Below are 13,590 nucleotides of genomic sequence, written 5' to 3' on the forward strand. Positions count from 1 at the left end.
TGATAAAATTTGCGTTGACGCTACGGGTCCCGAGTAACGATTCTATCGATCTAAATTTTCGTGTTAAATAGCATTTTGTGCGTTGTATCAGTGTTCTAGCCGACAGTGCAACGCAATGTTCGCGAGGGCACCCTTCATTTTGGCGGTGGTCGTTCAGCTGGCGATTGTTGGAATCGGCGGAACAGCGGGACAATTTACAGGTGTGAAGCGTTCAAGTTGCCTCGTGTCATGTTAACAATCTGTAGCTATCAACTGACAATAGATGTGGTATCGCATCGCCAAAGGCTCCCAAAAGGGACGTCCAACAGGTGTTTGCTCTTAAGCAGTTCAAGAAAGTTTTGGGTGTTTGTTATCAAGTAGATATAAGAAATATGAATTGAAACTCGGATTCAAATGGGTTAAAAACTCTTTGCATAACCTAGTAACCTCAATAACTCAACCAAATCGTTGCTTAGATCACAATCAAGCACAAATTCGCTCGTTATCCAGAATCTACGTCTAACTCAAATGAGGAAATGTTTCGGTTAATTAGAATTAAGCGTTCTAGAGATAATTGAATAGGGTTCGTGTCACATACGAAATATAACGGGTGACAACTAAAATTTTAGATTTTTTTAAAGGTTCTATGCTAAACACCAAACATACACAAAGAAAAACGAGAGTATGTTATGTAAGCTTTTTCTCTCCTCTTTATGCCAGTACTCAGTGTTTTGTTGAAGCATGTTCAGTTCTGTTCGAAATGGCGTCGAAAAAAGAAGCTTTGCGCAAACGCATTGTACAGTACTGACTGAACTGTTAAAAAATCCGGTAAAAGTTTACGGTTAACCATTTTGAAAACAAATGTGTTCCGGTTTCGAATGTTTATACTATCCCGCAAATACCAACAATAATTTGCAGTGGAAGACCGGTCAAAGCAATGAACAAAATAGAACTTTGTTTATTTTGTTAATATCAAATTGTCTATGAGCAGGCATCTGTTACTTATTTGCTTTGTTACATTACATATCCGCTGTGATGTTGTTCCTAAAATGTGCAGACCCATCTCACAGACATTGAATTGACATTGTGATAAATGTGCAGGGTATCGAAAATTCGAGTAGTTTCGATGTGAGATTAGATGGATGCATTTTGTCGGAGTTGTTCACCCTTCAAGTTCCTACATATGCCGCCCACCAAATTCCAGTCCGGATTTTCATTGCCTAAGCGACCAGGTATAAATTCATCAGTGTCTAGTGGGACCAACCTCAGTTACCTGACATCTCTCTGTGTCGCTCCGTGGTAAGTTTTTACGGTTCTGAACCTCACCAATTCATCAGGAACAGGATGCATCTGCACTGCTTCGTAAATGCGTAAATGAGCTTACCTAATATTTTTGACAAACTATTCCGGCCTCCCTCAAGCCGCTATGTTAAGGGATGATGTTCAATTCCACACCCCTGTCCGCGAAGAAATCTGCTACGGTCGTTTTGTATTCAGTAGAATCAACCAAGGTGTTGAGTTTTTTTAGCTGCTTAGCAGAAGACCAGAAATGTATAGCGTTTCGTGCCGGTAATTCGTACAGGCTAGAAAATCTAGTGAATGTTTGCGGACAGCATTTGTTCTATAAGAAATTCAGGAACGCTGGCGAGAAGCTGCTAAGAGTGTTTGTGCTCCGCAACCAGTATTGTTGCCGTGCTCAAGTAAAATTAAGGAGGATGAAAATCGAATGGCGCGGAAGTAGCCGCTGTTGCTTGGTGTTGTACTTTAACTGAGCAGTCCATCCACATCTACAGGGTGACAAAAAAGGTCACACAGGAAAATCTCAATATTTCAAAGAATAAGAAGAAAATCTGCATCTGGCTTTCATAGCTTTATTCAGTAACTCATAAAGATACTTCACATACGATATCTCGGAATTACACCACCTTTCTGTGATCGAACCAGCTTCAGACGTCTCGGAAAGTCGTCGCAAGCGGCGCGCACGTGCTCCATCGGCATCTCGTCCCAGATTTTCGTTATAACTCGCTTGAATTGCTCCAAATTTGTTATTTTATAGTCGTTCAGCTTCGACATCATGTATCCCCACACGAAATAATCCAGTGGATTCAAATCCGGAGACGATGGAGGCCATTCATTCTTCGAAATGAAACCGGTCAAGTTTTCCTCACACCACGCCTGAACAACCTTTGCGGTGTGGGATGGGGCGCCATCTTGCTGGAAGCAGTAATAATCGTCTTCAAACAATAGTTCAGCTTGAGGCAGAACATTTTTATTCAAAACCGTGTCCAGGTAGTACGCTGCGTTGATTTTGACCCCTTTATCGATAAAAATAAGAGGCAGTTTACCTCTCTTGCAAATGGCTCCCCAAACCATCACTGACGTCATATTTTGGAACCGGGAAACGTTCAGCTTGTCCGCAGGAGCTTGCTGGAGGCTCACACTCCAAACTCGATCATTTTGGCGATTGACTGTTTGCTCCAAAACAAACAGCTTCACGTCCGAAAAAATAATCTCGTCATCTGCGCGCCAACCGAGCAACTCCCGCGACCGTTGGTACCTCTTGTCCAGAGCTGCGATTAATCCAAGCAACATGCTGACTATGACGAGAGAGAAAATATCATCGCACTCGTTTCTTTCTCTCATGAATAGTCAGCAACCATCACAGTACGCGTGGAGATCCGACAAGTGATTCAATATCTTGTCTCTTTGCAATGCAAATCAAGGTGATTTTTGGAATATCAAAAATCGTTTCAGTAGCGTGATTATGCCAGTGCCAGCTTGAAGTTTGTTGCTATCAAAATTTTTTAAATTTGATCTGAGATTTGTCCACCAATGAACTAGGTTTATAATTTCAAACCAGTGGTTATAGGTGTCGCTTGATGGGCTGGCACAACAACCCCGAATGAATGAAAACTAGGAGAAAAGCAAAACCGTTCCGGACTGAAATTGAACAGTTTCAAAGTTGAACCGTGCCAAAATTTAACAGGATCTGTATCTAAATATACATACCCATACATATTTAAAAGTTTTCTGATTTGCTACCCGCGATTCATTTTTTGCCGTGAACTAACACTGTCTTTAGTTCAACCTACAACAAGCACAATGTTCAAGAATCAAATTAATTAACTCATGCTGTCAAAAAACAAATTAAAATGCAAAAAAAAATTTTTTTCAGATTAAGATCATTTGAAAAATATTAATAGAATTCTTTTTATTACAATTGGTGTTATGAAGATGCATATTCTCTACTGAGAATAAAAATGAATGATCATACATATTCACAATGTACCAAGCTAAAACACGCTCAGTTACAAAACGAAGTAATAGTTGTTTGTTGACAATGCTTTTAGTCGGCGTGCAGCCAAACCGAACCAAGCGTCGAAAAACATTTACCGCCGCAATTGATGTGTACAAGCTGTTACAGAGAATTTTTGTTATAATATCGTTATCAAATGCTCAAACGATTTCGTTACTTCATAATAGATAGATTATTACTTCTCATATCCGCTGGGTGTCAATAACTCAATCTGAGAAAACGGCGCTTAGTTCGGTTTGATCGCACGCCGACCATATATCAATATCATACATAACAATTGAAGAAAAATCATTGATTTTATGTTTGCTATCCTCATAACATCATGCTGTCAAAATGAACTTGATATTTCTGCTGGTTCAATCTCAGTACAGCCATACCCGAATGATCGAGAAAGATAGCAAGAAAAAAATGAGAGTGAGAGTTGACGCTAAGAGAATCATTATAACATCGCAAACTCTTTTGTAATGAATTGTAATCGTTGTTGGCTGATTCTTGTGTTGCATCATTTTGGCGTAATGTCAGTAGTATGATAATGACTTTCCGCAGCTCTGCTCTTGTCCTTTGTAGCTTTGGTAACCTGTTTTTGTACGGTGTAAGTTTTAAATCCTTGCGCAGAAGCAGGCGGATTGATTCGCGGTTCATTTCAAGGTTCCTGGCCAGCTTCCGTGCAGATTGGGCGGGATTCCGGCGAATCCGGTCTCGATAATCTCTTTTAGCCTTGGAGTTCTCACAGACCTTGGTCGTCCAGATCGTGCCTTGTCCTCAGTGCCTCCGGTCTCAAGGTACCGATTTATGGTCCGGTACACGAATTTCCGGTTGATTCCGAGCAATTTTAGGTGTTTGAATATGTGTCCGGGTTTGTACCCTTTCACATATTCAGCGATAACAGCTGCTCTTAACTCTACCATGGCTCACAACTCAATGTAAACAAACTGCACAGAAACGAAACTCTTCTACTTTGGGCAGCAAAGTTAACCCTTTCATTCTACATATAGATGACACCAGAGAGATGCAACGTGTAGGCTACAGGCGACCCCAAAAGAGTGTGACCGTACTTTTTTGTCACCGTGTAGATGGGAATCTAGCTGGTAGATGGAGCTTCCAGTTGCAACTGTTTTAGCATCCTTTAATCGTTGAATGTCATTCGAGAAATATTTCTGTTGCGTTTGTCGAACGTAGATCGCCAAAGCCCTATGTAACTAAGCGTCTGGGAAACGCTCGTTACCACGATTAGCGAACCGAAGAAGACAAGCGGTGACTTTTGTTTGGGTTGGGTTTTTTTGTTTGGGTAATAATAGTCCAGCATGCCATCTAAAAACTAGTTTTCGTGGATTGTAAGACGACTTAATGCTACACATTTCCGCTCCCGATCGATATATTGTATATGCATTTTATATGCATCCATTCCAACTCGTGAGAAGACAAAGAATGTTTCCTGTCTCGTCCGTGCCACCAATGCGCGAATTTCATGAAACTGGATCTGTAATGACTTCGTCACATTATTGTATATAAGTCTCACCAGAATAACCGCTGTATATTGCTCCAAGCCGTAGACCGTTTGTTTCCGATTGGTACCGTTTTTGTCTTAGCACAAAGCAGATACGAAGAATGATTGCCAGCTGGGTCGACGGAACGGATGTAAATGCAGGCTCCCATGGCCTTCTCGGAAGCGTCACTGAAGCCGTTCACGTAGAGTTTCACTGGTTTTCGTTTGGTTTGGTTAGCGTTTACCAACTCACCAGGAAGAGTTGTATTCCAGTACACCCTCCCACAAAACCAGTTTCGCCGGTCGAAGGGGCTGATGATCCCTACGCCTTGCGGGCTTAAAGCTCTTAGAAGTCTGATACGAAAACATGAACTCGTCGCTACTAAGCTGCCTGTTGATTCCAAGGGCCTTGACTGTGTCGCTGCCGTGGAGTTCGATGGGAATTTTTACTGTGAGTTCAGCTTCTGGTACACCTTCTATAACCGATGAGTGGTTTGATGCCCAGAACATTTCGGATAATTGTGGTTCCAATCACCGTGTCCTTTAGTGACTCCGCGATGATCAGAACATCATCGACGTAAATTTCCATTGATGCCTTCTGGAATGTGACAGGGCCACTTTCTGCAATATTCATTAACAATTGCTGAACACACTTTGTAGCCAAGTAGTACGCAGATTTTGTACCGTAGGTAACGGTGTAGAGAGTATATTCGGCGACTGGGTCCATTTCAAAGTTTTCCGCTAGCTGTTTTGTATGAAGCATTAAACATTTTACGACGTTTTGTAGTCGAGCTGGTTTCCTTAAGTACGCAATTATGGGGAAAGTAGACGGCCTCTTTTGAAGTTGAAAATTCAGCAGAACTTAAGATCCAACTTCAAAAAACCTGATAAATAATGAATAATGAAATATAATGAAATGCTTCACATTTTCTTTCCTCTCCGCTGAGATACTGGCTAGGGTTTCCATAATCCTCAATCTCGACAAAGTTTTGTAGCAGATGGGACTTTCTCATTGATTTGCTGTCTTCGTTCAGGTCTGAAATCACCAACTCAGCTCTGTTTGTGTGACCTCAGTGGTTTAGATTTAAGATTCTCGAGTGCACTTTCACGTTGACGAGCAGCTAATGCCCGAATCATGTCATCCGACTCATCGTATAGGAAACGCAGCCCGGCCGGGAAATGATCGGATACTGGTTGTGAGTATTTTCGTGTTCGGTTGACACCATGCCCAACCTTCTTTGCAGTTTTACCAAACCTCTTTTAGCGCTATGTACTCCCCCTCAAAGGTGATTTAGTGTCTCTTTGGTTCCTTATAAACCGCCTCAGTAACCACCATGTCCAGAATTCGTTGTTGAACGGCGAGATGAGACGAGCAAACTCTGCTGAGGATCCGCGCGCTCGGTATCTTCGAGCTTCTCTAGTGCCTTTGTGGCACGTTCCGTCCGTGGAGCATGAGATTTTCTCGCCCTTAGCAGTTTGTCCATCTTCACTGAAAGCAAAATGGAGGTTCATGTAACAAATACAACCCATTGTTTGAGATACACTATTGAAAAATTGGTAAATAACATCGATTGTCTAAATCAGACCGAGCAACCAATCACAACCTCTCTTCCCAAGCATAGCCGACACTGAAGGATACAATCGATCTGAATTTGTAAACGATTTATGGTTGTTGTTATTGTTGTTTTACCCGAGGTCACTGTTTCCGATGGTATTTCACTTTCCTTATTATTCCCTATTCTTCTAAACTCCTCTCTCTTTCCAAATAACTGACGAAACCTTGATATATAAGGTACCATTCGAACATTTCTCCCCATTATTTACTTTCCAAAGCTCTATCGGTATCATACGCACGCCATCGAATCAGCGAATTTCTCATTCGTGCGTTGATCGGCAAAGCGGACGGTTCTTTCTGGAGCAGCAGAAAGCGGGTGGTGGCAAACATTAGTCGCTTATAAAAGCGCACTCTATCGAATTAAATTTCTCATCCGTTCGTACTATTGCACATGTGTGGGTAACTATAGCGGGTGTTTATCGAAGATTTAATGATTTCTTGTTAATTTATTAACATTCATTAAAAATAGTAAAACTTCTAAACGAACACGGTTGTAAATTCGACTTTATAGCAGCGATTCAAACTTCTTCGGCCAGTCTTTATTCATTGATAAAAGATTACTACCGATGAATGATTAACACATATTTGCTAGAAACTGCATTTAGATCAAAACAGGTTCTTTTAAGTACCATAAATTATCGATAAAGTTTTCTCAATGAGCGTACATTTAATTTTCGTTTTTGTTTCTCGGTGCGCGCTTTTGTTTCTGTTTCTCGCACACAGAGACACGATGCGATAGAAACTAGCGTGAACAATAAAACATTTAGAAATGCTCTAAATCATAATTAAAGAAGTTGATATATTTTCCTGTCACTCGCCGAAACCTCGATAACAACTACGCAAAAAGCGTGTGATTGAGTTCTTATTATTTTTTAAGTTATTGAAATAAACGTAATTTCTAAAGTACACGAAGTTATATGCTGGGCTGGAGCTAGGGTTTTTCTGAAGTGACAGCGCTAACATACAAGATCCATTCTTTTAGTATATACTAGCTGACCCGGCAAACTTCGTCTCGCCTATTTTTGTGTTTAATTAAATAATTTTAAACATTCCAAATTCATTGATTTCTTGCGGATTGTTTATAGTCTGCAAATGCACATCAAATCGGCCATAGGATATAATCAAGATCAAAAGATAAATCGTTTGAAATGATTGGTTTTATCGGGTTGACAACATCCTCGACTTTTGGCTTCTATACATTACCTCCTTTCTGAAAATATCCACATTGGGAGGTATTCGGTAATTTTCAGCTGTTTTTCTGGCATCAATCTGACGCCGGAAATACCCATATTGGGTGGTTTCCAGAAACTGACAGTGGTCATCTTTGAATTCAAAATGGTGTCCAGGGTCAATACTTGGCTTCTGTGCGTCATCTCGATTACGAAAATTTCCATATTGAGTAGTATTCGGTCATTTTCGGTTGTTTCCTAGAAGTTGCCATCATACCATTAAAAATGGTGTCTGAGGTCAATTTTAGGCTCCTTGCATCATTCTGGCTCCGGAGATACTCATATTGGGTGGTATTTTATCACCTTAGGCTGTGTTTCCGAAACCGAAAGACAATTTCTGTTCCCTGAGCGTCATTCTGGTATAAGTAACACCCATATTAAAACCGGAAGTTTCCACCTTAAATTCAAAAATGGCGTCTGGAGTCGAGTTTTGGCTCCTGTGCATGGACCCGATCATTTTAGGATGTTTTCCGGAAAACCTGGTTGAAATATCTGTTTATTTTTATGGGAGACTTCTCTTCCCTTTCAGAGCTCTTCCATCCAGACCCCCTACATACAAATTTTCACGTCGTTCGGTTAAATAGTTTCCGAGCCTATATAGATCAAACAGACAGACAAACCGGACTGCAATTTTATATGTATAGATTATTATTCAACTTTTCACGAGCGGTAATGGCGGACAGTACACGCATCCCATTTTGACGCTTTCTAAAGATCACGGAATTTTCAATCGCAGTAACGGATTAGAAAATATAACAACGTATTAACGTAGCATAGCAACTTCAACAAACAATGGGCGTGTTGTTATTTGAATTGCGTCCAGCGCATGCGCTGATTAAAATGAACTAAACTGTTGCTATTCTACGTTGCAAAATTTTTATGTTTTTAACTCCGTTACTGCGATTGAAAATTACCCACAAAAAACGTCAAAAAGGGGATTCGTGCACTGCCCGCTATTACCGCTCGTGGAAAGTGAAGCGCCTATAATATAACTAGAGCGGCGCCATGTCATCAATAGTAACGCTGGTAACACTGGTAACACTCAACATACTTTCTCTTTTCCCCACACGAGTTTAATGGGTTGTTTGCTCAATTAGACTGACACTGACAGATATTTTCTATTCCAATTTTGACAGTGTCGCCACGCTATATATATTTACAGGCACTCTATTGGAAAGCTGTATTTGTAACGCTTTAACGTCTCCGCATTTAGAAATGCACTGTTAGATGAAATTACAGAAAATACTAGAGTTACAATTCCGTCTTCTATTTGATTTAATGGAATATAAAAATACCGTACGTTATGCGATCGTGTCTTGGATAGTACCCTCTTACTTTTTTTATCAAAACGTTTATTTGACACGACACTATACATATAATGTTTAACGGAGCCAACTGGAATGCATCTCTATTGTGACAACATCACTGTCGCTTCCTAGTGCCCCAAAACTACTTCAAGTAGTTGCGAATAGGAAACGGCAAATAAATGTTTCGTTTTCTCTTCCAATCTGTCATCTACAAGGCTCCTCCCCCACTGAGAGCTCGCTTATATAACATTTCATCGTCTCCATGGCCGATATTGGTCTGTTGATAAATAAATTACAATTACGTGAGAAAAATCTAATTTGAGGTATACCGAAGTCCTCAAATGCGCGCAAAAACCTCATCATCTTTTAGTCTAAAACAAAAATACAAAACTAAAACATAACAGTACATTGAAACGATTACAACAAATTACTGGAAACTAATCTACGGCAATAAGCAAAGCAAAGCCTTGGTGCTACATTCCGATTCGGAACTTGACCTTCTGTTTATTATACACAGACTTCGCAGCCAACTGTTTGATGTACAGGACACATGCCACACATGTAACAGTCTCTCCCGAGCCGAGACTCGAACCTACGACGACTGGCTTGTTAGGCCCGCATCGTACCTCGAGACCAACTGGAAGGTCTACGGCAATACATAACCGAAAATTCGCGGAAGTTGCACATATCGCTGAAATCGTTGAATTAGCGACTTACCAATGTGATAGAATTCCACTTGCAGCACCACTCGGGTCGTAACGTTCTGGAATCCGATTTCTGCTAGAAGATCAAAACAATCAAATTCAGTAATTAATAAATTTCAAATGAAATCGGCTTTGGATACACGATGGCGTTGAACAAGCGATACCGAACGAATTTGGGTTGAACACTCTCTATAGTCTATTTATCCAAACTGCTTGATAAGTCCAGCACACAATGCTGACGAGTTATTACGTCGAACGAACAAGTTTTTAGCACAGCGCGTTGAAGCAGAGCGAGTGTACAAATTCTCGAGTAATTTTAACTCAACTGACGTTTTGCTTTGTTAATAGTATTAGTGGTGTTAGGTTTGTAAGGACCCTTCCCAGCTGGTCTCGAGGTACGATGCTGGCCTAACAAGCCACTCGTCGTAGGTTCGAGTCCTGACTCGGGCGAGACTGTTAGTGTCAGTAGGATCGTAGCGCTAGCCCCGCAGTTGTCCTGTACACTTAACGGTTGGCTGCGAAGTCTGTGTATGGTAAACAGAAGGTCAAGTTCCGAGTCGGAATGTAGCACCAAGGCTTTATTTTTTTTTTTTTTGGTATGAGGTTTTAATGACAATTTTTCGTCCAGTTCTACCTAATTTTTCGTCCATAATTTCTACCTTGAATCTCGCAACCATTCCTCAACAAAGCATTCTTTGTACGATGGTAGCTAAAAACAAAGCATTTCTCAGTGCTCAGAAACAAGAGGTTTAAAAACACCAGTCACTGAAAACATTCAATAAGCGTTAGAACTTCTCACAGTCCTCAAGACACTTGACGACTAAGTATATGTTTAGGTCGTCGGCAAAAAAACATTTTTTCCTCTTGGGTAGCAGTGCCGCATCATAAAAAAGATGAAAAATAACAGTGGCCCAAGATAACTACCTTGCGGTACTCTCGAACAATTTGAGAAATGGCAGAATGATAGTGTAAAATACGTACAAACAGTTCCCTATGCACAAGATATGTTTCTATCCCAGTGGCTCTCAACCTTTTTGGTTTCGCGGCCCCTTTTGCTTAACACAAAGAGCTCCGCGGTCCCTTTGCGAAGCACAGAGACCTTCGTGCAACGCTTCCCTCTCTCATTCAAAAAAAAAATGCAGGTACAAGTTTTGCAGAACGAGGCTGCGTTTTTCAGTCTTATATCGTAAAGTAAGACATAATGCCACATCAAAAGTAAAACAACACATAATTTCTTTCGTTAGTTATATCAAACTATTGAAATCTCATCCGTTTTGAAGCTGTTGCTTTGTACGGCATGCACGATTATGTTTCGGTACAGAATCAACCGGAGCTGAGGTTCGCAAAACAAGTCTCTCATCAACATCCGTGTCTGATTTTTCTTTCATGCGTTCTAGCCCTCTTCGACTTTTCTCGGGTACGAAACTCTCTCTCTCTTTCACACAATTTAATTTCTGCTTCCTCTTTTTTCTTCCGGGATTGATTCTGCACTCTGTGATAGCTTCCGAAAATTCTGCAGCAATCGCAAGACATTAACCAATGCACTAATTGCCGTGGTCATAAGCTCTAACAAATGCAATTGTTGATAACAGCAAAATTAAAAACAACAGAAATAGCGGTGCTGCCATAAGAACAACTTTAACTAGTTATAAAACTAAGCAGAGGAAAAATTGCAATTTATACAGTTTGTCGAATATTGTTGATAAAAGATTGAGAAAAGCAAATAAGACTAAATATCCACAGAACTAACAACAGCCGTTAGCCATTTCAAATAAGAAACGATTACAGTCAGCGAAATAAAATCTCATTCTCAGGAGAATAGAAAACAACGTTTGTATTTGACCCTACCTAAAACCAAAATACGACTGTAACCCAGAAATCGACAAAGTCTTGCCCACGCTAAAATCGGTGTGATAAGCGCCAGAGCCAGAGCATGTGCACCAGATTGGATTCTAAACATTTCACCCACTAACGGTTTCGATTTGATTTTTCATAGGCCCTACACTAGCCTGCGGTGGTACATCGTTGCTAAAAACAACCACACTGATTTCACCGGACCAGATCGGCACCAACGGAGGCGCCACTAGCTGCAGCTACACCATACGAGCCTTCAATTTACGCATCTGTCAGGTAATAAGCAAGTGCCGATTGTGCCCTCATGGTCGCGACCCGTGACATCACCTATCCTTTTTCCTAAAATCGGACAATTCCAACACAGTAAACCCCCTACGGCTGCGAACGCAAAATTTGCATTTTCAACGGCTTTCTGATACTCTCGCTATGATGACCTTAGACGCAAACTATTCGGATGTTTGTTAAAAAGTACGGCTCAAGACCACAATACATCACCTCAACTAGTACCGAATGATTGTGCTGTCCCACAAACTGCCCCTATACCACGCACAGGATGATTGACCTTTTTGTCGCATCTATTTTATGCAGCTTCGTCTGGATTTCAACTCATTCAACCTGGCCCCACCGACGCCCGATAGTGGTTCGGAGTGCATCGTCGACACACTTTCGATTCAGAATCTGGATTTCAATTTGTGCGGTGAAAATACTGGACAGCACAGTGAGTTATTAGTTTTATTCTAGCGAGAGGGGAAAAGATGCTCCCCACCGAACGATCTAATTGGATTTGTGGTAAATGGTTTTCGCTTGTATCGTTTCCGCTAGTTTACGTCCCCTTCACCCCGACCCTCTCGGCACTGACGATGGCTATTAACTTTAATCTTGGCGCAAGGCTTCCGGGGCAAAGCGCACCGTACTGGAATATACGGGTGCAACAACTAGAGTGCCCGATAGGTGTTTCCTACGCATCGAAACTGGCCGTTCGAACCGAATCGACCGGCTTGACCAAGACCTTTCACCACGATTTAGCATCTCTAGCACCGACAGGCTGCCTGCAGTATCATACCGCTCAAACGGGGGTCATCAAATCGTTTAATTTCAACTTAGGAGGGCCCTATATTGGCGGTATGCATTATGCGATCTGTTTCCGTCGTCTTCGAACCAATACAGCCCTGAAACTGTACGCGGATGTGTTCGACCTGCCAGTAAACGAAGGCACGACGGCGAATGGATTTGAGGAATCATGCTATTGGCCTATCCAAACCCAGGGCCGCTCGGAGGACCATCTGTTTATTCCGAACGGCAAGGTTGACGTGGGTGGGGTAACTATGAGGTATAATCGATTCTGCGGCCAAAGCATTCACCAGAAATCTGTGGAAAGTAAGCGATAAAATTTATTATATTACCTCCTACCGTTAATTAATCGTTTCTTGATTTTCAGCGTCCGAAGCGGGACCGTTTGTTCTACGTTTTACCAGTGACACCGTTTACGGTCTCAACGGAGCAAGTGAAACTGGTTTCCACATTACGTACGAAATTGTCTAAACTACCCAGCGCCGCGATAATCCCAACAAGAACAATATTTAACACTCGCTCTGGAATGACAGGCTTTTTCTTTACCGAAATAATAATCAAAATTTCAGCATTCTAAAGGTAGCAACGTTTCACTGCCCACACCCACCTTGTATTTGTGTTTGTGTTAGAAGAAATAGAAAAACGACATCTATTCGTTTATTATTTCCTAGTCCATTCTGTAGCTTTAAGAAACATACTCACCATTGAAATATATATTTAACCATTGAGATCCCTATTAGTGTGGTTAGAGGCGGAGTAAATCTGAATTCGGGTTTTGAAATCCCTCTATAACTCATGTTATTGGGAAAAAAAATCTAGATTTTTTTAAATACTTTTCATTTACTTCGGTTGGCATAAAACTTAAAATACATCTCTTACGTATATCGCGAACCAAACATTCAGCCCAACAATATTCTATGCCAGTAAACCTGAAACGAGTTGATTTCGATTATCAAAAGACTTCCGACGTGAATCTACCGAAACGCCACCGTATCCGAGGGAGAGCAACATATACCTGACAGTAGTCAA

At 41.1% G+C, this 13,590-nt stretch overlaps 1 protein-coding gene across 1 annotated transcript; it reads left to right on the forward strand.

Annotated features, from left to right (window-relative positions):
• LOC129729448 (uncharacterized) lies at positions 1–13,262 on the forward strand. The gene is made up of 5 exons (XM_055688019.1): positions 1–200; positions 11,633–11,766; positions 12,079–12,208; positions 12,313–12,867; positions 12,929–13,262. The coding sequence occupies exons 1-5, from the start codon at positions 116–118 to the stop codon at positions 13,030–13,032; spliced, it is 1,008 nt and encodes a 335-aa protein (XP_055543994.1). The 5' UTR covers positions 1–115; the 3' UTR covers positions 13,033–13,262.
• The last annotated feature ends 328 nt before the right edge of the window (positions 13,263–13,590 follow it).

Source organism: Wyeomyia smithii, chromosome 3, assembly GCF_029784165.1.
Source record: "Wyeomyia smithii strain HCP4-BCI-WySm-NY-G18 chromosome 3, ASM2978416v1, whole genome shotgun sequence".
In the NCBI taxonomy this organism is placed as follows: Eukaryota; Metazoa; Arthropoda; class Insecta; order Diptera; family Culicidae; genus Wyeomyia; species Wyeomyia smithii.

What these genes read in the sequence shown, in the direction of transcription:
- LOC129729448 (XM_055688019.1), top strand. Translation starts at nt 116, where the DNA reads ATGTTCGCGAGGGCACCCTTCATTTTGGCGGTGGTCGTTCAGCTGGCG. An exon ending in TCAATTTACGCATCTGTCAG is followed by an intron (nt 11,767 to 12,078) that starts GTAATAAGCAAG and finishes TATTTTATGCAG; the next exon opens with CTTCGTCTGGATTTCAACTC. An exon ending in TGAAAATACTGGACAGCACA is followed by an intron (nt 12,209 to 12,312) that starts GTGAGTTATTAG and finishes CGTTTCCGCTAG; the next exon opens with TTTACGTCCCCTTCACCCCG.